Source organism: Balaenoptera borealis, assembly GCF_965194805.1.
Source record: "Balaenoptera borealis genome assembly, chromosome: 6".
NCBI lineage: Eukaryota > Metazoa > Chordata > Mammalia > Artiodactyla > Balaenopteridae > Balaenoptera > Balaenoptera borealis.
The window spans coordinates 80,156,757-80,181,506 of NC_138863.1; the positions used below are offsets into that span (position 1 = coordinate 80,156,757).

Below are 24,750 nucleotides of genomic sequence, written 5' to 3' on the forward strand. Positions count from 1 at the left end.
CCCCTCTTCTCACTGACAGGGGCAATGGCTGACCTTGTGTGTGTAGGTCCCTAGTGCAGTAGGATTGAGTTTCCAGTGGCTTTGGTCACTCAGCTATGAGCACCTTCCACTTTTCTTTCTTCTCCCCTCCCACCTCCCTTTCCCTCTCCTCAAAACCTTTCTCTCTCCTCCTGAGTCACTGGAACTCACTGGTTTCAGAAGCCAGTCTATTGCTGTGACCCAGGCAAGCCAGTTCCGGCATCGGAAGTAACCCGGCTTAGCTATTGTTCCATGGCCTATATACCTGATACAAAACACTTTCTAAGAAAATACAGCCACTTAACCCTTCCCCACCCTTCTGTGTTGGGCAGGAAATGTTTTTGCTTTCATAAATGTTCATGAGGCTTCCGTAGATCAGCCCCTATGAAAACGCTTTTTCAAGAAATTCTGATAAAAGTCAATATGCACAGACAATTCAGTTTCCCACCTCCTCCTTGACTTGTACAGTCCCATCTTTCAGCAAAGCGTCATTGGGGTCTTCAAGTCGTCGCAGAGCCTTGGTCTGGAAATCGATCCCGCATGGTCACCCTAGAGGGCGCATTGTCTACGTGTTCTGCGAGGAGCCAGCCGGCGCTCGCTCCCAGGCTCCATAAAAGGGAGGAGGCGGATCAGTTTCCTTCTCTCATTGAGAAAGAGGATTGGAAGGCTGGGCGTATAAAGCCGCGCAGAGAGCGTGAAACAAAGCAGTCGGATCGGAATTGGACTTGGGAAGCGCCGTGCGGAGTCAGGCATAAAACTTGTCGGAGGAGAGTAATGAGCCTGCTTCTCTAGCTCTCCTCGTCTGCGCGGCGCTTCAGGGGTTCCCACCAGCCTTGCGATTTATTTTTATATATCTGCTTTTTATAGAAAGAGAAATACATATATTTTTTCCTCTTAAGTGAAAATTTCTGTTTCAAGAGAAAATAAGGCAAGATCAATGAAGGAGAGAAGAGCCAGCCAGAAATTATCCAGTAAATCTATCATGGATCCTAATCAGAACGTGAAATGCAAGATAGTAGTGGTGGGAGACAGTCAGTGTGGGAAAACCGCCCTGCTGCACGTCTTCGCCAAAGACTGCTTCCCCGAGGTGAGTGTGGCCGGCCGGGGCTGCGAGGAGGTGGGGGGGGGGGGCGCCCGGCCCGGGGGATCCCCGCGTCGAGGTGGGTTTCCCCTGACTCTCCCCCCTTGACCCGTTTTTCTTTTTTTCAGCCGTCTTTCTCACCATTTACTACTTTCCCCCTGGTTAGACTGCCCGGAAAGGGAAAGTGGGCTGGAAGCGTTGAGGGGTTGGGATGCGCCCGCACATTCTGCTGTTAGCTTCTGAAACTTGTTCGGTCCTGTGTGCAGAATCTGGGGTTGGGAGATTTGGATCCTCCGGTCTTGGAGGATCCGGGTGGGGCGAGAGGGAAGTTAGGGGTTTCGGAAAGGGTCCGCGTGTTCAGTGTGATATCTGGTGGGTGCGGGTTTTGGGGTTTCGTTTTTCCATTGGAGAGTGAGGAGGCGATTATCAGAGGGTGTTCTGCGGGTGTCGTGCATTTTAAGATAACCTCTTTGCCCTCTTTTTTCCCCCTGTCCATCTTGTCCAGAATTACGTCCCTACGGTGTTTGAGAATTACACGGCCAGTTTTGAAATCGACACACAAAGAATAGAGTTGAGCCTGTGGGACACTTCGGGTAAGAGAGTCATCGGACCGCGTGGCGCTCGGGCGGGTTTCCAGCCGCTCAGGGGTGCGCGGCGGGTAGCGGGACTCCGCGCCTGGCACGCTCTCAGCACGGGCCAGCGCGCCACCAGCGCTCGCTCTGCGCCGCTCCTTTAACTTTGCTTCTTACGAGGGATTCCCTGCTGGGTGAAAATTGTGTCCCTTCTGAGTGGGGGTGGGGGAACGACACTGGGTCGGGGGAAAGCCGTGGGAAGAGAAGGGTGCTCTTTGCCCGAGGGGTGACCCAGTGGTAGAAAATGCTTGTAGCCGGGTGGCCGCGGAGCTGTGCCCGAGTCGTCTCGGGGCGGCCGGGAAGGCCAAATGTTGGGGGGATGCGTGTGCCGCCTTGGAATCAACTGGCTCTCGGATGCGAGTGCGCCCCTCCAGGATCTAACCTGCTGCTTGGTGGGTAGGCGGGGAGCGCGGAGAGGGTGGTGGGAGGTGGGAGAAAATCCCCAAAGCAACGCAGTTACAGGCGGATTCCGCGCTTGGGGAGAGAGTAAAGTGAGCGCGAGCGGCCCTGGCGCTCGTGACGCCTACTGCCTGGAATGCGCTGGCGGCGCGGGCAGCACCCGGCGGGCGGTCGCCGGGCCTCCTCTCCGAGGTGCCGGCCGCCCGCCCGCGCCGCCTCGGTGCCGACCGGCAGATCCGAGCCCCCCCCGCCCCCGTGATCACTTGGTGTCCCCCGGCCCACGCCATTCCCTCCTGACCCATTGCATCACCCTCCTCCAGTCTACAAGGCGGGCCGTCCTATTCGCCTTTGACCTTCCCGTCCAGTTGAATTATTGGCATGGTGAATTATTTTCAAGGGTCTGGGGTTCAAGGCCGGGTTATCGCCTTCCCACGCGCCCACGCACCAACCTGGCGCGCGATGGTAGGGAGGGCCGGTTACACCGCGGAGGGGAAGGCTTCCCCGCGCGGCCGTTAGGGGTTCGGGCTGGGCCAGGCGCGGTGGGGGCGGGAGCATCCCCGGGAACCTCCGGCTGGAACCCAGGCACCCGCCGCCCCAGCCCGCGGTGCCTGGCGGCGGAGTGCAGTTCCCAGGAAGGGCGTAGCCTCTGGAGGAGGAGGAGGAGCCCGTGGGAAGGCCGGGTGAAGGCCCCTGAGCTTAGGTCTGGAAGTTTAGCAGGGAGCTGGGCTGCCGCGGGTGAACCGAGCCAAATCCCGGGTGAAAGTAGGGAGGAGGAGCACGCAAGTGCCAGCACGCAGGCTTTGCTGCCGGGCGGGGAGGCCCGCGAGGTGAACCTGCGCTCAGCTGGGAGTGGCCTCGTGGAGGTGCTTCTGGGCTGCGCGAGCTTCCCACAGCCCTCGACTTTAACCTCGGGAGCCCCCAAGGGACGCAGGGGATTAGAGAGCACAAGGAAGAGACCTTGACTGACAGGGTCGCCGGAGGCAGTGCGGGCACAAAGGCAAGTGAGAAGTCTCGCTCGAGCGCCTCTCACGGTTGGTGCCAGATGCTCCGAGGGCTGCCGTAAGATATGCAGATTTTGTTTCTCCCTGGAGAGTCAGGCTCCTCCTGGAGCCTCGCCAAGGGTAGCAGAACGGGGACCTCACCGTGTTTTGTACTGAGGATTGCACACACTCTCGAAACTATAGGGAAGGTGGTGATAGACGGAATTCTAGTATTTTCTTATTTCAGTAGTTTCCATCATCAGATTTGTACACAGCCTAGTACTTAATGGTCTCAAATTCCCAGACATATCATGGTATTTGTTACGCCTAGTGGGCAGGACAGCTGGTATGGTACCAATAATTAACACCGATTCTCACTCCCCTCCCCCAGCCTGTTTGGACCTAATGCGTGGTAAGAATTATTTAGATATGGGGTCTGTGAGTCTGATCCAGTCGTTGATACAAAGCTATGTTTAGATCTTAGCTACTGGTTACCACAGACTTCTGTGTGCAGATCCTCTACCTCCCTGAGTCTCATTTCATCATCTAAAAAAAAAGGATACAGAACCACATAATGTGCAGGATCTCTCCCAGCTGTATACTTCTTGGCTTTAGATCACCAGACAGGCAAGTCTTTTTGTTTCCAGGGATGTTGGTTGGCTTCAGCTCTTAGTCCCAGTGGATCTGCCATCCCATCCTGCAGTTTTCACGACCTACAAAGCAAGCCAGGCTCTGAACAGAGCCACTGCTTTCTGGTGGATTTAAGAAGGAGACACATTTGGGCAGGGAGGGGGCATGGGTGGGCTTATAGGAATATTGGGTTGTGCATCCCCTCTCAAGCTTCAAGTGTCACAGGACCACCAGTGGAGATTTTAAATTACGTGCCCAAAGAGCCAAATTGACTTTTTTTTTTTTTTAAAGAAGAGAAAAGGCACATGTTTAACAAAGCCTAGAAAACAAAATGTGGGCAGTTTATAGTTGGAGGCTCTGCTTCACATGTGCAGATAAATATCACTTCGTATATTTTCAAGTATTTAATCCAAACTACAGTTTGTGGTCTCTGCACACATAGCATCGTGCCTTGCACACAGTAGTCACCCAATAAAATCTGTTGAATGAACAAATGAATAATCATATGCGTCGTTTCCAAGGAGATGAGATTCCCTGACATTTATTACCACTGAATTACCTGTGCACAAAGAATGGCAACTTTATAAATATTGCCTTTCATCAAATTAAAGATAATCACCTGAAATGAAGTCTGTAGTGAAATAATCACTTCTATTTTTGTTTAATGAAACAAAACCTATGCATATTTAACTAAAATATAAAGGTTTGAGAAGACTGTGATTAAGAAAATATCACACAGCAAAATTATCCAGTAATGAAATCTTAGTTCAAATTTAGATTGAGTTTTATACATAATGGGAAAAAGGCATAAGGGAATTATTTAGAATCCCATTATGTTGTTTGTGAGGTGAAATGTGAGTTAATTAAACACAGTCATGAAGCATTGCCTGGATTCTAGGAGTAGACTGTTTCCACCAAAAATGGTTTATCATTCATGAGTGAAATACATCTAGCAAGAACTGTTGCATCAGCAACTAATCACTTCACGTATCTTTAACCGTTTTTCATTTCATCTCAAGCTTTTCATGGCAAATTTCTGAACAGGATTATTTTTTGACAAACATTTGACATTTTCTTTGCCCACTAAGACATTTGTTTAGTTTGGGTTGTGAAAATAATTGTGTGTGCCTGATGCCTCTTGATACATTTATTTTTTCCAACTGCTATCAATTTAACTCTGGAGAAAAGATCCAAGCCAAGTGTCTAAAGTCCTAAATGTCAGATTTTTTTTTCCCCTTCTAGAACTTTGTGAAAGTTAGAGGGAAAATGAGGCATGTAACTTCTCCTACATAGGGAGAGAGATGGCATAAACTTTGTCCTTTGAATGGCATTCACATCCTGCTTAGCCTCCTAGCAGACATTAGGAGATAGAAGCTGTTCTCATATCCGGTTTCTGTACTTGGACAGCTTCTCATAAGGGGGTCTCCTTTTCCCCCCAGCAGCATACGATTATGCACAGGCAGAACTCTGCCAGTTTGGGTGTAGGAAAGAACATCAAGTGGAATTAGGATTTGTGGGACCTCGTTGCACCAAGAGAAAAGATAATTCATTCCCTACTTTCTGAGGCACAGTAATGTATAGTCTCATTTTTTTCTCTCTCTCTTTCCCTCTTCCTTTCTGCATCTACTATGTGCAGGGCTTCTTTCAGGCCTTAGAGATACAGAGTTAATTAAAATATGGTCCTGCCCCTAAGACGCATACAGTCCAGGTAAGGCAGAGAGTGGGGGGAAGGAAGCTCTCCCCACTTAGTGTAGCTCACATGCAACCTATAATGAGCCAATTTTGTCAGATTCTTGAACCCAGGTGCCCTTTGCATCTGATTGCTGTGGATTTCCCTTGTTAGGCATCCCTAATGCTGATAGATCTTCTAGATCCTCAGGCAGGAAACTTTTCCCGCCGCCCCCAAGGCACACACCAATTAAAGAAGCAGCCACAAATGGCACTTTGCCAGTCGATTTCTTATGGCTGCTTAAAGTTATTCCAGCCCCCTAAAAGGAAACAAAATTGGAAAAGATACATGCACCCCAATGTTCATTGCAACACTGTTTACAATAGCCAGGACATGGAAACAACCTCAGAGTCCATCGACAGAGGAATGGATAAAGAAGATGTACATGTATACAATGGAGTATTACTCAGCCATAAAAAAGAACGAAATAATGCCATTTGCAGCAACATAGATGGACCTAGAGATTGTCATACTGAGTGAAGTCAGACAGAGATAGACAAATGTCATATGATATCACGTATGTGTGGAATCTAAAAAAATGGTACAAATGAACTTATTTACAAAACAGAAATAGAGTCACAGATGTAGAAAACAAACTTATGGTTACGTGGGGGAAAGTGGGATGGGGAGGGATAAATTGGGAGATTGGGATTGACATATACACACTACTATATATAAAATAGATAATCAACAAGGACCTACTGTATAGCACAGGGAACTCTACTCAATACTCTGTAATGGCCTATAGGGGAAAAGAATCTAAAAGAGTGGGTATATGTATATATGCAACTGGTTCACTTTGCTGTACACCTGAAATTAACACAGCATTATAAATCAACTACACTCCAATAAAAATTTTAAAAAAAAAGAAACAAAACCCTCTTATAAATAACTGCACTGTGACTCCTCTAAAAGATAGTCTTTAGATACAGGTCTATGATTTCTTGATTTTAATGAGAAATATTTCCTATTCCCTTTCATTGATAATAAGATGAGCATTTTGATTAAAAGTTGCAGAAATGCTCCTATTGATTTTTCAAATTCACTCAGTGAGTTTCTGCAAAACAATGGGTAATGGTTTCAACATTTTGAAGTGATAAGTGAGACCAAAGTAGTCTTGTGCTTCAGAATCTGCCAGATTTGCCAAGCATAGAAGCAATTTGTAGCATAAAGCCAGTGTCTACTAATAATAGAAACTTTGTCATATAAGGATCACCATATCTTTTCCTAAGTGATTTGATTGCAGTGTAATTTCAGCACATGTGATTTAGGGAGTAATAATCATTCATTTCAGCTTTTAACCAGGGCAAGTTAATGCACATTTTATTTAAGGCATATTGTTAGTTTTAAAATACTCAATTCAGCTGCTAATATTCCCCCACAATAACTATGCTGTTGCCTCATAAACACGCTTTTGAATCCTGTCCTGATACAAGGTTCTTTTAGGCCACGAGTGCTAAAGTTAGCACTTCCTGTACTAGTTTTTAGCAGTATTAACAGAGAATGTAGTATTCTTAGGGAAGAGAGGAAAATCTTAATTACTCATGGCCTGACTTTGAGGACAAACTCCTCTATAACCATAAGTCTACCTATCAATATATTGTTGTATTTATAGATCATACATCAGGTTTGAAGAATAGTCTCAGTGACAAGCACTCTTGAAATATTTCTTAACAGGGATGGAAATGTTTCAGCAATGTGGAGGTTAGTCAATAATCCAGAAAAGCAGCATCAAAAGGATCACTGGTCCCTTTTTTGTGATTTAACATGTAAATTAACACATCAAGGCAAGACTTATAGAAATGATTGAAACTAGTAAACATTTTTTAGGGCATTCGGTGTGCATGAACTCTGCTAAAGGCTGTGGGAGCAGGGACAAGCCTGGCTAGGACAGTGCCTGCCCTCAAGGTACTCACTGTCTAGTACTTGTTTATAGGAGGCTGGGCCTGGAGGTTCTAAAGCTGGATTCACTTAGCAAGAAGATCCAAAAAACTGTTGAAGCCTGCAGGGCCAGCCCAAGCCCCCTGACTTGTGACTCATCGAAACCCACCACAATTTCTTCCTCATCTCTCGAAGGTGACTCAGTTCTTAAGAACTCTTTAACATCCCTCCCACTTGGAAACATGCTTACAGTTGAATGACTATCAGGGAGAACAAGATTCTGAAAGTTGAAGAATTTTAACTTAACCTTGTTAGAGAAAGGGGGAGGGCAAGAATTTATGAAGAAGCCAAAGAAGCATGGGTGCTTGTGTTGTGAATATCAAGGGCAAAATTGCACAAAATCAGTTAGATCATAAGGTAGTAATGAGCTCTAGGAGCTTAGAGTTCCAAAGCCAGGTTCAACTCTTGAGTTTTCACCCTGAAACTCTGTAAGAGATGTGGGTTAAAGGCAAAACAGCCCTGGGTTTGGATAGTGATTTCTAGTAAGAAATACATAAAACTACATTTGGAGAATTGTCCACTGTGCAATGATTTCCGTTGAAACTATAGATCAAAAAAAGGAGGAAGATATAAATTCCCTTTCTAAGTTTATATCTGTGTCTAGATCTCTGTCTCTCTTTAGTTTAAACCCCATTTAGTGCTGGGTTTTTTCCAATCTAGTTTCTTGCTAAGTTGCACATTTTCAGTGAGGCATCCAGATTTATCATTCTGATGCCACCTGAAATAACCAGATGTTTTCTCATTAATCCAGTTCTTTTGCATGTAGATGTGACACCAAGGACCAATAGTTCCTCCAGCTAGCTCATGGTGTCTGATGGTCCATGCCAAATGAATTACTTGTGTCTCAACCATTTTCTGATGCCCTTTAAATTTCTTCTCAGTTACAATATATTGCCAACGTTACTCAGAGACACCCTTGACATAACAGAAATTTCACTGGCATGAACATAAGCTGCCTCAGAAGTCCGACCAGGTGTTGTGCACATTAGCTTTGAAACATGAGCCTGATGACATAGTATGTGGCAGGGCAGATTCACTCATGGGTTATTACTGAATGATACTGTAATTTTTTTAGATGTATACGTATCTACTCTTATCCCTAAGGTTCTGTGACTTAACTGTAGTTCCACTTTAAGTAAAATGTTTTGATTCTTATATTTTTAAAGTATCTCAGTAAGATTGGGAGTTTAACCCTAAACCTTTATTTAAAGCTCAAAAGTAGTCTTATTTCTACCTCTTTGACTTTCTATACAACTACGTATCTGCATTGTTCCCGGAAATTGAAAATATTGATTCTTTTCTTAATAGCAACAGAGAAGTGCCCCCAAATTTTCATAAAATCTGTTTATAATTTCTGTTAAGCTGAACCTATAGAAGAAACAAATAAAATATCCTTCCTGGCAATACTTGTTGCATATTTGAGGGCCTGGTGCCTGTAGTGCAGACTGCTTGGAAAAAGAGTTCAACAGTCTTATATTGGGCCAGACCCAGAGTTCTGCCTCGACTTGATTCACATTCCTGAGATGATTGCTGATTTGGAGCTTTCACTCTGAGTGGAGATGGCATGACGAAATGGAATCTTGTAATAACTGGGCAGATCATCCACATGGTAACTGCTGTTGGGTACAGGTGTTCTCTTGGTGATCACTAAAAATACCAAAAGTTAACATACTTTCTCTCCCCAAAATATGCAGTATCCCTGATTTTATTGTTCTAGGTAGGAATTTCTTATGGGAGAAAGAGAAGTTGTTCAATTTAAGGTTCAAGTAAAAGAAGTTGTATTTATGAAATAGTCAACTAAAGTTTTCAGTTCTCAAGCTCCTATAAAGCCTCCCAGTGTTCGAACTCGTTTTGCAAAAGGTTCCCTAAAGCCTCCCTTTTGGGCATGAATCTTCTTACATTTACTTATGTACATATATGGTGTGTTCTGTCTTTGTGAAGAGATGACTTAAGCGGACAGGTATGTGTCTGCAGAAGTAGTTTCTGGGTGAGGCACTTTGTGACCATTCTTGGGCTGGAAAGACTGCTCTCACCCAGAATTAATGATCTTGAAGACAAAGATGGGTAGACCTGAACAGTTTCAGAAACCTTTTGGAACTTTGCTGATGTTTGCCAAACTCGAAGGACTCAGAGAACCTCACATGGCACTATTCCAGTCTCCACCCAAGCAAAGCTTGTTCTTTGTGGGGTTTGGGAGCACACATTTTGCATATGTGGTGTCATCATTTCTTTACAGTGTGGAATTTTTTGAAATTTTCCTTTTGATGATCTGATGGTTAAATAGAAAGGACCTTGGAATAGTGCTGGGTGCTTAAAGTTACACAAAGTGTAAGAGAAATGCTGCATCTGAGAACTACCATGTGCAAGAAAGCCTATTCCACATGGTGAGAAAGAGTTTTATTTGACAAGCAAAGCTCAGTACCTAGACTAACTGACTTTAGATCTAGTACTTTCTTGGGCACTAGAGTACATACTATATGTATGTCAGTACCTACTATATACTGCAGTTAAAGTTCAGTTCTTTTCTACATAATACACAATTATTCAGTGTTCTTTCTTGCCTTGTGTTTAGCTCTATAGTTACCTTGGAAGCTTTTCACATGCATCTTTAAAAAAAAAAATCTGTAGAAGTTAATATTTTACTGTTTGACTTAACAGAATGCTGTAAGGCTTTTCTGGAGGGATGGAGGAGTGAGGGGCAGGTATTGTTCCTGTCTCATCGACTTGCTTTCTGCTTCTTCCTTTGGTGTCACTTCTCCCTGCCTGTATTGCTTCTCACTTCATAGGGGCATTCCTGGAATTCCTCTTTATTTTTTCTTGGCTGACGAGTTAGCTCCCGCATGCCTGTGATCACACCGTGCACCCTCAAGCTTTGCTTTTCTTCCTTGCTTTGTGCGGTAGCTTGGGCTTTATAGGCAAGAATTCCAAGTGCTTAAATGCAGAGTAAACACTTGCAAGTTACACTGGATTTACCCTCCCCCCGGGTCCCACACCCTCCCACACCCCGCCCGAAGGTCTTGCTTAGCTGATGATTGTTAGATTCTTCCTGGTAGGACAAGTTCTTTTATCATTCTCTATCAGTTTACTATGAAAAAATTCAGACCATGGATTTTTCTATTCAAAGTTTTAACCATGCCCTATCAAAAAATATAATGAATAAGTGGTCTTGTTACGTTTAATGACAAATTACTCTTGTGGTTAGTGGTTAAGCAAATTATGCTTATAACTAATAAATGTGGAGATCAGTTTTATTACTACCTTTGGACACTCTTGTGGATCTAAAAGCGCTGTTCATTAGCAAAAGTAATAAGACAGATCAAAGTATCACTCCTAATTAGATCTTGTTAAAGCTCTTAAAAATTACCTCTGTACCTCAACAAGCAAGGTGGCATGTTTCTCATGAACCTTAATATATATATATATTTAATATGTATTTTCATTCAAAACATTAAACCAAATAAAAACAAAAGCAGAATCAAACCTCCATAAGAATTTGGTTTCAGTTGCAAACTCCATTTCATTTTAAAGTCAGGCCAGTACTTAACATTTTGCAGATATTTGGGTACACCCACTAAGTACAGAAGGCAGTTCCCTTGATTCTAGGAAGCAGGAGTCTCCAGCAGTGACAGAGGGCTGAAGACAAAGCCACATCCCCTTTGTGGCCATAAAATGGGAGAGGGAGAGAAGCCCAGGACACTAAGGGAGGATTATTCTCTCTAGCCACGTGGTGGCTTGGAAGTTAAAACCATTCCTCTGGATTTTCCCAGTAGTTCGAATTTTAATTACTCTATTTTAGCACCCTTGTAATTCTCCAGCTGTCTTTCCTTAATTTTGTGTCTGGAAAAGATGGTTTTCACTGTTATGTAGAGTAGTCTTAGATCAGAGATTAGCAATGTGTACTTACTTTCATCTTAGTCACAGATTATGTCCTGAAGGAATAAGGCACCTGGAGAAGGCTGTCCTCCAAAGTTCAGGTCTGCTGGAGACTGGAAAGTATCCACGGCGAGATAGTTTTCTTCCCAATGGGAGTGATTTCCAAGAAGGGAGATCTCTGAAGCCTAGTTAGGCTTCTGACATCCTGAGTTGTTGGAACACTGTGACCTTCTAGATTTGGGGTCAGGTCATCTCCTGCTAACTTGGAAGAGGAGAGGAAATCCTCATGTATGTGTCTGGTATTTGGATTTCCACTCTATGATCTGGAATTTTCTGATTCCATGTTTGGAAAACGAGATTCCCCAATAATTACAGCAGAAGCTGTGTCCAGGTTAGACTTCGGACACGGAAACAGAAGCTGCAATTCAGAAAGTCTGAACTTCACGGAACAAATACGGAAATGCCAGTGTATCCACGTAGAGTGATAAGCCATCTCATTTCTGATCCTCTCAAAAATGTTGACGTTAATGAACTATTTGTGAATTTTTCTTGTAACCTCAGATTTTTTTTTTTTTTTTTTTGAGTGGCTGAGAAGGCAGCAGCCATAGCGTGTCATTTTCAGAAAACAGCCTTTCAGAAACAAGCTTTCAGAAACAGCCTATTCTTATAGGCCTTACTATTTTAAATGGCTTTTTTTTTTTTTTTTTTTTTTTTTTAAAACGTTAAACGCTTTAAGCTTTTGGAAAGTATCTTTTTGTTGTCAGTCTCTCCTCCATCAGGGTCCTGATTCCAGATGTGGGCAGGGAGCTGCTGTAGCTCAGGACAGATTCTGGCTTAGTTGGTCTATATTTGTTCACACTTTTCTTCCTGATTCCTAGAACATTTCGCTTCCTTCTGGCTTGGTAGACACACCTGGCTTGAAGTTGTCACTTTCCATCCCTAAAGCGGCTGCTGAAAGACCACAGCGTTCCTGGGATTGCTTAGTGAATGCTAGGGACCCACAATATCCTGAGAAAAGAGGGTGATTCACCCTAACTACGGGCAGTAACTTTGAGATCTCAGGAGCAGCCTCCCGAAAAATTTTGTTTTGATAGAAATATAAAGGATTATTTGACAAGCTGCTTTAGTCTTTCTCTTTCCCTGACTTTGACTTAGGAGGTTTTGATTTATCAGGGGACAACATGTCATGTTTTTCTGCTAGAAATGGAAGGTGATGTCAAAATGAAATTGGGTTTCAAAAAGACTGGTGGCTTAGATTTTCTCTATTCTGGAGTCAAATTTTATATATGTATACGTATATGTATACATTCCTAGTAAAACGATTTCATGTTGTGCTTGTGAAATGTCAGTATACTGAAAATGATTTTTCAAAAAATAAATAGCATGGCAGGCCGTTATTTAATTTTATAGGCACACCATTTTATAATAACTGGCCTCATGCAATTGCCCATCCTTTGGGATTTTTAAAAGAAGAGAAGAAATTTCCTAAACGACCAGAGGGGGTTCTGTGGTTAAATTAATTGGCTGGTAACTTGAACCTTTAGGGAACCCTGTATTTAACTCAGGCTCAGATCCTTGGATCATGCCTTGATGTCACTACCAGAGATGGAAAAGTGTAAAAAAGTGACAGGATCCAGTATGGCATTTATTACATTTTTTGGTTGTAACAGGAAGAGAGTCAATACAGAGTTTGGGGATAAGTTTAAGTAAGCAAGCTCAAAGGTCATGGCTTATACAAACTTGTAACTTGGAGATAGGGTGGTGCTGATGTGGCTCACGATGGTTCTCTTTGTGTGGCTGAACCCACCCTTTTCCTCCCTCCCCCATTCTCCATTGTACTAACAGAGTGATCTTGAATATCGGGCTCTTTCCCAAGAAGTAGCTCCAGTGACTGTGCTTGCTACCACTCAGCTTTCGATAGCAATAGCACAGCCATAGCCTTAGTTAAGACTTCTTGATCCGTTACTAAGTGACAGGCACTGCCCAGGTTTATTGAATCCCAGGTAGGTACTGTTGTCATCTTCCTTTCATGAGTGAAGAATCGGAGGCACAGAGACCTGAAGCCACCTGCCCCCGTCTTGCAGTGGTGGAGGTGGATTTGCACTCCAGACCATCTGGTTCCAGCTGCTTCTGCCCTTCACCTAGGTGCCTTTGGGCTCTACTCTTTGAACTGTGCAGATTTCAACATAAGATCCTGGCTCCTCCCCTCGAATTTAAGTCAGATACAAGTGAGGTTTCCTTGTCTTCTAGTAGAAATGAATATAGTACTACTCGGCTTTTGTTTGCTTTCTTTTCCAAGAACTAGAGGAGATGGGAGCCCTGTGACCATCCAAGGATTCAACTCAAAAGGGCAGAGTTCATGCATGACAGGCAAAGGGGATATTCATCTGAAAACTTGTGTTTCTTTGTTTCTTCTCAGGTTCTCCTTACTATGACAACGTCCGGCCCCTCTCTTACCCAGATTCAGATGCCGTGCTGATTTGCTTTGACATCAGTAGACCAGAGACCCTGGACAGTGTCCTGAAAAAGGCAAGTGCTGGGGAGTGATGGCACAGATCAGTACTGGCCCAGATATAAAGTAGAAACGTGGTTGGCTGGGAGCTCAAACACTGCAGTTAATTCCCTGCTGTATGTCTTGTAACTAAAACACTGAAAAGGACACTCTCACGTTATAACAGGGTTTCCACTCTTACGTGTCCCAAGTTTTGATGATGAACCTGCTTAACATTTTATTTCATTTTAAGAAACAAAATACCCTTTTAAGAGCCTCTGTGTTGATCCTTTGGGTGGCAGTGGGGCAGCTAAAAATACTGATACTCCATTACTGCTAAGTGTGTCTTCCTTCTTTCCGTCCTTCATTCACCCTGTAGCTTGTGCTTTACTTTACAGGTTTACTTTTGACCTCAATTCAGGGATTGAAATGAATGCAGTAATAGCTGTTTTAGTAAAGAAGCTGTATTTCAGTAGTGATGTTATTTATTAGAAACAGAAATAGAATAAATAGGGGCGTAATAGGGGTGTGTTTACAGACATTAGACCAGGTGATGTCAGATACTAGTAAACACAGTCGTGTACACATGTCACAGATGATATCACATAGCTACTTTCTGGAGGCAAAGGTAGTGAGGTTCTGTAGGTGGGGAAGGAATCTGAGGAAGCTCTGGATGGAACCCAGAGGAGGTCGGGAGGAAGGCACCCTATGGCAGGTGGGTCACAGGTCCTGGGGAGGCTGAGTGGGGGGAGGAGAATTCCTTGGGCTCTGCCAACCTAGGACTAAGCCTCCAGGTAGTTAGAGAAAGGCATATGCCCGTCCAAGGACCAGCGTGTATTAGCCTCTAGCTGACTTCTCAGTCCTGGCCTGAGTGCTGTGGGGTTTCGGAATCAGACCTTCCCTAGAGCCCCCTTCTTCTCCATGCACTCAGGCTTAGTCAGAGGATGTGCTTAAGAGCAAGGCAGTGTCCTCGTATTTTTTGTGTCTTTATTAGTTTATTTTTCCCTATCATGTTTGACTGCTGGCCTTGTGTGTCATTATGAAATTGGGATTTGAAGGTTAATCATCCCCCCTACCCCATCTCTTTACTAAACATGACAAATACAGTTAGTTCAATGAAATATGAATTTCTTAAAAGATTAAGGGCTCTTTTTAGCTTTCAATTTTGAGTCATGTTTGTATCTAACACAAATAATGCGACTGTCAGATTCTGGCAGGAATACGCCTTTCCTGCCTTCGGTGCTTGTGAATAATTGCTAGACACGGGGCAGGCCAGAGCCATCACACAGCTGAAGAACAACATAACTTGTCTCTTGCTTGTCTGTAGATAAAAGAGACTGCTTATTTACTGGAGTTCTTACTTGATGTAGTATCGGGTTATGCATAACTTATGATGAAAAACCTTGCTCCTGTTTTATTTTGCTTTTGTCTGCTAAGACCAAATGTGTAGTGACTTTGGCCTTAGAGATATTAATGAGTGTGTTTTACATTTGTGTGAAGTTTAGGGCTCATGATAATCCCTGCTATGGTTTGTCTTGATTAATTGAATCCTTTAAGTCCTTGAATATCAAAGAGTTTACAGTGACTTAGAGCTGGAGAGATCTTATTCTTTTTTTCAATTCACCTTCTAGTTCTTACTCCAGTGTCATCTAGCACATGATAGATGCCTCTAAATAGTGCTGGAAGGAAGGAAGGGAGGGAGGGTGGGAGAGGGAGGGGGAGGGAGGGGGAGGGCGGGAGGGAGGAGTTGGTGGATAAATTAGGCTCTTATGGAAAGTATGTATCATGCCCTTCAATCCACGGGTGTACTTTGGACTAGAGTTCATTGCCCACAGTTCTAGATCTGGAGATGTCTCCTCTAGAGGTCTTTTAAATTACTCCTGCAGGATGTCACTTTTATCTAGTATTATAGACATGACTTCATCACCCCCACTCTCTTGTGAATTCCTTTCTGGAAGACTCAGCTACATCTTAATCATCCCTGTAACCACCACAGTATTTAGCAGAGCACTGAATACGTATTTGTGAATGTGGGCAGGCAGAGGCAGGCGCAGATTCCCGATCTCGGCCCCTGAGCTGAGCTCTCCTGTGAACACTCTGAACTCCTGACTCTCACCCTGATGGTCATCTCAAGCTTGAGGAAGTGAAACCACAAAAAGTCATGCATTTGCTCTTTAAGAGGACAATTGGAATTCCCCGCCAGGCATTTCTGGAGGTTCTAAGAGTTCTTGTTGGGTCATGAAACAACTAGCCAAAGTAGACTAAATTAATAACTTACGTAATTTAAGACTAACTCAAGGGCATATGAGCCATGGGACCAGATGCCTCCCTGATAACCTGAGATGGGCCTTTGCAAATGTCATGGTCTTTGTTGATTCAGCCACACCAATGGAAGCTCCTTAAAGGCAGGACATTCTGTCCTATTAATTAACTCTATCTCCAGTCTCTGAAATCTCAATAGAGATTTCAGCACACGGTGGCTGCTCAGTCTTTCTAGGTGGGATTAGTGAACGTATATCTGTGCTTGTGTTGGCTCTGCCTTATTCCCGGTCTTCCATGCTGGGACGTACCAGCTCAACATATCCGAGGATGTAGTCACTTGTTAGAATATATAATTATTCTTAAGGCACTTTTATCTTTCAGAGATACCACAATAATTAAGAAATTGCCTTAGTTACTTTCTCACAACACCCAACAAGTCTCTTGCAGTAGGAACAGTTAATGAGTCACAGAGAAGAAGAATATGGTTCCCTAATGGATCCACTTTAAAAAGCAGTAACATTTAATATCTATGTAGAAGATAAATGCAAGTTTGCTTCTTCATCTGAAGTGACAATTTCTTTTAAATGTCCTTTTTGAGTCCCATTTCCAATGCCTGCCAGTGGAGAACTTGTTTTCCACTTTATGGATGCCAGCACTTTGTTAATTTTTCATCTTCTTTTCCCCCCCATAGTGGAAAGGTGAAATCCAGGAGTTTTGTCCCAACACCAAAATGCTCTTGGTCGGCTGCAAATCTGATCTTCGGACAGATGTCAGTACATTAGTAGAGCTCTCAAACCACAGGCAGACCCCAGTGTCCTATGACCAGGTACGTATGTAGTCAGGGGGCACACATAGATGTTAGAATGTCAGAAATGGAACATCATTCATAGTAAATAAAATGAAAAGTAGCTGCTTTTCTAAAGGCTCAACCAGGGGTCAAGGCCAGGCGCTAGCCCCTTTTTTTCCTAAGATGCAGAATGAACACCATGTGTCCAGGTCGTGACCATCTGTAAACACAGATGAGAAGGGCTGGCGTTTCTGTGCCTCTCTGCCTTCACAGCAACTATCCCAGCCCCTTCCTGGAAGCCCATTGCTCAGATTAATGTAAAAACTGCCAAGTGAGCACCAAAGTGATCTGGGAAAAGGTTTGGCTGAAATTGTGGTGATACTTTGATTCTGGACTCTCTCAAAAAGCTTTCCAGTATTTATTTAGCAGTTGACTGTGTAAGGATTCATGTGTGTGTGTGTATATAAGACACGTTTGGAAAAAAAATCCTTTAAAATGTGAAATGCTCTGTCATTCGGTAGGGGACTCACATGATATTTGATCACTTGAGTGCAGAAACAGTGGCTCATAGTCAACCCTCTGTATCTCTGCAACTCTCACTGGGTTTAAAGTGAAATAGATTTAAGAGAGAATGTGGTCAAAATCAGTAATACTCTTAAAGTATTACTCTTAAAGTTAATCTTATTTTACACTCAGCAACACAATACAATACTTTAAAAAGGCCATTGTCAGTAAAATGGAGCACTCCAGAAAACTGTCTTTTAGAGTTTCATCATTTCTGCACGCATTTCCCTCAAGCATTTAGAAAGGAGGAGAATTGGTTTCAGAAGTTCATTCTCTTAAAACTTACAACCAGATTCTAAAGAGAGTTCATGTTGAAACAGCTAGAATTTTATTTAGTATTCATCGTTTGACCATTCATACTGTGGTCTTCTTTGTCCTTCATTCCAATTAACAAAAATCTGGCTATTTAAATAAGTCATTTTGATGCACACATGCTTATTATTGTGTCCACTGGTTGTCTGGTCCACATTTAGAAATTACATATTTTGTGTCCCCTAAGTAAGTTGTAGATGCTAGAACAGTATTATTCCTTTCCTCAATTTATTTTGTCCCTAAGACATAATCATATACGTTTCAAAACTGATTCTAAATTCTCTTACCCCTGTTTTTTGAACAGCTTGTCTATTAGTCTTGAGTGCCATTTACGCTCAAGAAAAGAGAAATTGAGTGCCCCATGAGGTGCTGGAACAGGCTCAAGGGACCAGATCACCCTGCCAGAGCATTTACATTCATGGTCTTCAGCTTTTTTACTCTCTTCCAATAGTAAGATTCTCTGGGTAATTCTTAGAATCACCCATACTAACTACTTCATGATCGTGGCCCTTGTTTATTGATGACTCAATGACATTAGATCAGCCTTTAGCACCTCTGGGAAGTCAAGCAGTGTCTACTGAGTGATGGTAATTGGACATCTTAGGATTGGGTCTTGGCTGCAAATATTTATGAAATAATAAATAAGGCAGTTCAAATGTAAAAAAATTGTTTTTTGTCAATACTTAGAAAATTCAGTTAACATTAGAAACATTTTGCTATGCAATTATTTCGTGGTGTTAGAAGACACACTTCCCCGAAGACTTATTGGTGATCACAGCCCGTTTTTTTGCTTCTCAGGGGGCAAATATGGCCAAACAGATCGGAGCAGCTACTTACATCGAATGCTCAGCTTTACAGTCAGAAAATAGCGTCAGAGACATTTTTCATGTGGCCACCTTGGCATGTGTAAACAAGACAAATAAAAACGTTAAGCGGAACAAATCACAGAGGGCGACAAAGCGGATTTCACACATGCCCAGCAGACCAGAACTCTCCGCAGTGGCTACGGACTTACGAAAGGACAAAGCCAAGAGTTGCACTGTGATGTGAATCTCTGGTTATCTTTAATGAGGACAAGGAAACCTAGTGTGGAAAACACCACCAACAACAACAAAAAAAAGGTGAAGTCTGAGCAAAGTGCACAGCCAAAGTCACGTATTCTGGAGGCTTAGGAGGCATTTGGAAGGATGCTCATCTTTTTGGAATCCTGTCCTTAGGTTCGGCATGTAGAACAAGCGATGAGAAGTGAGTTCATTGAAGAGTTTTGAAGTGTGACTTGAAAAGTATGCCAAAAAAGAGAGATTCAGATGGGCTAGAGGTTGAGGAGGAGGAGTGCGAGTACCTCCAAGAAGAAAAACCACGCTCTGAATGGTGCTTGCGTTTTTGTTTTCTTTGTTACAATCTATTCATGGATCTCTACTTTGATTTAATTTTTAAGTGTTTTAATCTCCTTTACAAAAAGTATATATTAATACACCGTCCTCATTGGGGAACTGGCACTGTGACCTTAGCATTTAGTTTTCTAGAGGATGTGATCTAATTTCCTCCTAGCTCATCATTAAAATGGAAATTGTATCAGGACCCATGGGATATCCAGAGGAAAAGTTGGTGAGGCTTTGAAATCTTGCCATCCTGAAGATAGCTGAGCGCGATGGTTCTCAAGAAAGGCTTTTGCAGTCTTGCAAGATATGCAGACCAGCACTACCAAGATCGAATAGGTCAGCTAGAAAAAGTGTCAATTTTTATTCAGTCTGATGGTTCTTTTCATCCTTGTGATTGTCATTAAAAAGTGGTAAATTGCTCAATGTGATATTTTTGTGTGCTGTTTAGAAAAGAGAGTGTGTGATTTTTTTTTTTTTTTTTTGCCATCGTTGATAAAAATGCAAAGTCAAATAAAAGGTGTCTTGGTTTGACATCATGGAATGGTCCAAGGGGGAAAAAAATGTAGGTACTATTTTCACCTGAAGAGATAACGAATGAAGGTTAGTAGCAGAAAGCACAGTTTGTGAGTTAAGCTGTCTGGAATTAAGATACCAAAAGTACAAAGCAAAAAACCTATTTTGGGATGAAGCTCCCAAGTTGGCAATATCTGATGATCAGTTTGTTTATTTCACTTTCTTTCAGTGAACATGATACAGAAGGACCCTCTGATCCAAGCTTTCGAGAATCCTTAGAGGAAAATTACGTAATGTCAGTCCTGACACTATCCTAGGGCATTTCTAGAGAGTGATTGCTAAACCTCACTTAACCAGATTCCACCAAGGCCCGTGTTTGATACTTTATCTCTATCGTTACATAAAAGAGTCAGCATTTAAAATAGTTTACAGGTATTTTTTGACCAGTTACTTTTAGAGCTTCTTTCAGAGAAGAAACCAGATCTGACCTTTTTATTGTTGGCGCTTGTTGAAAACGAGCTTTCTTTCCAATGATAAAGCTTCATTTTTGAAGTGTTGAAGCTGTGCTCCCATTCAGTTGTGGCAGGAGAGGAGATTAAGGTAATTACAACATTCAGTCTGTGTCTTACGAGCACTTTGTTTTGTCTCTGCAAGAAAATACCATTCCAGTCATTTCCCACGAAATACAGACATTTTACCAACATGCTATGCTTTGATTGATGCAGCATTATGCTTTGGGCAGTATTATGAAATAGCTGGCAAGTGCTTTCTGTATTTAAATATTGTAAAAAGAAAATAAGTTATAACTGTTATAAAGCAGAACTTTCGTTGCAGTTTTTTAAATGTTGAAGTCACTTTGTATGTTTGTTTGGTCAATGTTTCTGCAGTATTTATTAAAACATACTTTTTTTTTCTTCAAATAAAAAAGTAACCATGTCTTTGTCTAAATGTGATCTGCCTTTTATTACCTACTTCCTGATGTAGCTGTTTAGTTTTCTTTAATAGAGGTGATTGCAAGATCTGACCTAACATTTCCTGGATGAGTAGGCCTTGGAATTTTTTGATTTCTGGCAGAAGTCAGAGTTTCTTAGGGGAAGATAAATCTGTGTATATAAAAGGTTTTCATGATGATTTCAGGTCCCAAGAAAGAAATGGAGTGTAATTAGACTAAGTGATTTGACCATAAACAGAAAAGAGCCATGACACTGCCTAGGATTAATTCGTAGGAGATGTGGAACTTTCCTTCAACACTTTAGTAATAAAACAGTATGATGCAGTCTCAGGTCACAGGTTTAATTCTGATAATGAGCCTAGTTTGCTACTCTGCCCGCTGGAGCCCCAAGCTACACTTCCTAAACCAGCATCCACCTTGCAACACGTGCTGTTGTTCGCAGAAGCCTACTGTATAGGTGACCCAGGACCCGGCTATTGCAACAATTAAGGGAAAGCAGCACAAAAAAAAAAGAGGAAAGCAAAAATGACCTTGTTTATTGTAGCAGCATCTCTAAATAACACAGGACAACACAATACAGGCTTCCCCAGTGACCTGAACGCTATAAAGTCAGCATAGAATAGCTTAGGATCAAGAGAGGGCTGGGTGCCCATAAACCCTGTCTTTAGCTAAGACTCTTACATGCAAGTTTTACAGAAATGTCCAAAGATACTCCACGTGGAGTATCTCACAGCTATTTAGAAAAACTCAGCTACTTCTACACAGCTAAGTCCCTTCATATAAAAACTGCATCCATGCTTTTTTTAAAATGGCTTTCAAAGTCTGAGGTACAGTGACTTGCTTGGGAATAATTCTCGGAAACACAAAGCAGAGGGAAAACCGAGGATCTAGCACAAGTGAATGAGTTAAAGAGCATTGACGTTACGGAGAGTCTTATAAAAAATTTTAAAAAGCACAGAATTACCGAAAATATTTATAACTCATTCTTGTCGGCATGTAGTAAAGGAAATAAAAGTACTTTCTTAATCTTTGGTGTTGAGTAACTTCTTAGGCATAATATCTAAATCAGGCTTGCAAGAAACTCGTTTCTCAACAATGACCGACACAGGAGAAAAAACCCAACAGCTGGTTTCTGCTGACCTTGGTGGTATTTTATAGGTTGTACAGTAATGTTTCCCTCTGGTGAATTGTTCTTTTCCAGCAGCTTTGTTAAACCAAAAAGAAAAAAGTTGGTCTTCAGCCCTAGGCATGTATGCCTTCCTTTTCTCCTCTGACATTTTGCTTCAGCAAACATTTCTTCTAAGCATTCTGTGAACATTCTTTTCTATTGATTAATGATCATGATTAATGCCTCTTTAAATACCAAAAAGTGATTTTCAAATTCTGACTAAGAGTTTAATTGTGTCTCTCTTCTATTAATCTTTTTCAGGAACAGGAATAGTTGCTTAGAAGATTCTGGTTATTTCTAAATGTGCCTTAATTGCAAATTTAGAAATAACCCAGGGAGTTATTTTGTATTAGAAGCAATAAAAAAAGAATCGCCTCATCCGTTATGACTCCTGAAACTCTTAAAGCTGCATGTCCTTTTTTATGGGTTATTTTGACATTAGCATTCTGTTCTAAATCTCCTAGTTTTTATTTTTGTCCTTCCATTGACCACATATTTATTGACTGCCTACGATTTGCCTGCCATGTTTCTAGGCTTGGCCATAATCATGACCAAAGCAAAATCTCTGTCCCAGGGAGTTCATAATAGATTAGAGACAGTCACAAGTAAACCATGATGTACCATGTCCAGGTGTGACCTCCATGGATATTAACTGAGTCATAGATACTGGCTGGTGGAAAACATTCCAATATGTAGCCAGGTGCCAATGAAATAGCCACACGTTACACCACACTTATAATGCTATGATATGATGGTGCAAAAGGAATTTTCAAGTGCATCCTAATGGCTGAGGTCCATTTATGGTGACTATGGAAGAGCAATGTGAATGTGAATGATGGATGCCCATCATCAACGTAGAATTTGTATAAGGACTTCAGATCTTTGTGCTTGGTTAGAAGTCCAATAGGGGACTACATTACTACACAATCCATGGTTGGTTGAATCCAAGGATATGGAACCACAGATACGGGGGAGCCGTGGATGTTGAGAGCCAACTGTGAGTTGTATTTGATTTTTCAACTGCACCAAGGATGGGAGCTCCAACCTCCACGCTGTTCAAAGGTCAACTGTATTATAATATTATTACAGTATATAATATAGGGACTTCCCTGGTGGCGCAGTGGTTAGGAGTCCGCCTGCCAATGCAGGGGACACGGGTTCGAGCCCTGGTCCTGGAGGATCCCACATGCCGTGGAGTGGCTGAGCCTGTGCGCCACAACTGCTGAGCCTGTGCGCCACAACTGCTGAAGCCCGCCCGCCCACCTAGAGCCTGTGCTCCTCAGCAAGAGAAGCCACCGCAATGAGAATCCCACGCACCGCAGCGAAGGGTGGCCCCGGCTCACCACAACTGGAGAGAGTCTGCACGCAGAATCAAGGACCCAATGCAGCCAAAAATAAATAAATTAATTAAAAAGTATATATATATAATACAATACTATAATTATTATTTCTAAATCCTCCCAATTTACCAGTCTTCCACATGAATGATATAGAAGTGGAAGATATGGCAAATTGCTGATGAGAGAAGACTCCTTCATTCCTTAGGTTCCTTTGTTAAAAATTTTAGGTTCCCTTCAGCTCCAGGCACATAGTTCTTCCCTCTTTTCTTACTGCTTGTTCATGTACTTAGCCAAGTAATTTCCCTTTGCACATAATATCCGTGAACATGACCCTTCCTACAAAGCTGTAGCATAATAAATAAATAGATGCAAGCAAACATAAGGTATAATGATGGGCTAAATAATGGCTCGCCAAGCAAGCCTGCCTCTTAATCTCCAGTAACTGTGAATGTTACCTTATCTGGTACCTTATCAAAGGGACTTTGCCTTTATGATCGGTTAAAGATCTTGAGATGGGGAGATTGTTTTAGCTTATCCAGGTTGGCCCCAGGTAATTACTAATCCTTTCGAGAGGTATGCAGGAGGACTCAGAGTCAGACAGTGGCAACATGATGAAAGACTCAGCAGAGGGACAGAGCAAGAGATTTGAAGATGTTGTGCTGCTGGCCTTGAACACAGAGGAAGTGGGCCATTAGCCAAAGGATGTAGTTAGCCTCTGGAAGCTGGAAGGGTCAAGGTAAGGGATTCTTCCCTGGAGCCTCCAGAAGGAACGCAGCCCTGAAGACCTATTTTAGACTTCTCACCTCAAGAATTATAAGATAATAAATCTATGTTGTTTTAAGCCACTAAGTCTGTGGCAATTTGTTACAGAAGCGATAGGAAACTGATACAGGTAGGCTAACCAAAACTGTCCTCTTCCTTCATGCCTTACATCTGACTTCTTTAGATGACGAGGCGATGGCCTTGGCTTGTGGAGTTGCTACCACAGACCCAAACTACTCCTTTTAGGAATTGCCTACCTGCCATTCCTAGTGAGTGTCAGACATCTTCACTCTCTCTTCACTCAGTGTCTCCAGAAGTTCCTGGACTAGGCATCTCACCCCACTAGCCTCTTATATGGATGGTCTTAGCAAATGATCCCTCTACTCTCTCTTGAACTCCTTTTGGATGATGATATTTATAGCCCTGATCCTGGAAGACATAGAGGTTTTGAGGGGAAACAGTCAGTGTTCTGGGATAAAATAAATCTACAAAAATTTTCAATCACCATTTATTGTGGGCATTTGGAGAAATAAAAGACTGAGCTCCAGATTCAAACAATGTAGATGAAGTTTAACCTGGACATACATAGATAGTTAAAGTATCATGAGGCAGTGAATGATTAGGGGCAAATGAACAATCAGAGAGGAAAAAAAATGCTGTGGCTGAAGGAATTTTAGAAGTTTTCTTAGAAGTATAGAAATTGTATAGGGGAAAGGGATATCAAAATTTAGCTATTCAGGAGTTTCTTAACCTTTTTTTAAATTTTTTTTTTTGAATTAACCTTTTTTAAAAGTTATTTTTCTTAAAAAAAACTTGATGAACGCTATCAACCCTTTCTCTCAAAAAAATGTGTAAGTACACATATCCATAAAACCATAACATGTCACACACAATCTCAGGAAGCTCGCAGGCTTGCCATGGTATTCATCTGTGA

General features: G+C 42.3%; 1 protein-coding gene across 2 annotated transcripts; it reads left to right on the forward strand.

The window, feature by feature from the left end:
• The first annotated feature begins 699 nt into the window (after nucleotides 1-699).
• Nucleotides 700-20,530, forward strand: RND3 (Rho family GTPase 3). Of its 2 annotated transcripts, XM_082396746.1 has the most exons (5): nucleotides 702-1,105; nucleotides 1,605-1,692; nucleotides 13,703-13,812; nucleotides 16,728-16,862; nucleotides 18,498-20,530. In XM_082396746.1, exons 1-5 carry the CDS (start codon nucleotides 956-958, stop codon nucleotides 18,747-18,749), a joined length of 735 nt encoding a protein of 244 aa, XP_082252872.1. In that variant the 5' UTR covers nucleotides 702-955; the 3' UTR covers nucleotides 18,750-20,530. The 2 variants fall into 2 exon arrangements, with proteins under 2 accessions (XP_082252873.1, XP_082252872.1); XM_082396747.1 differs by lacking the exon at nucleotides 16,728-16,862 and having other exon boundaries at nucleotides 700-1,105.
• Nucleotides 20,531-24,750: the final 4,220 nt, after the last annotated feature.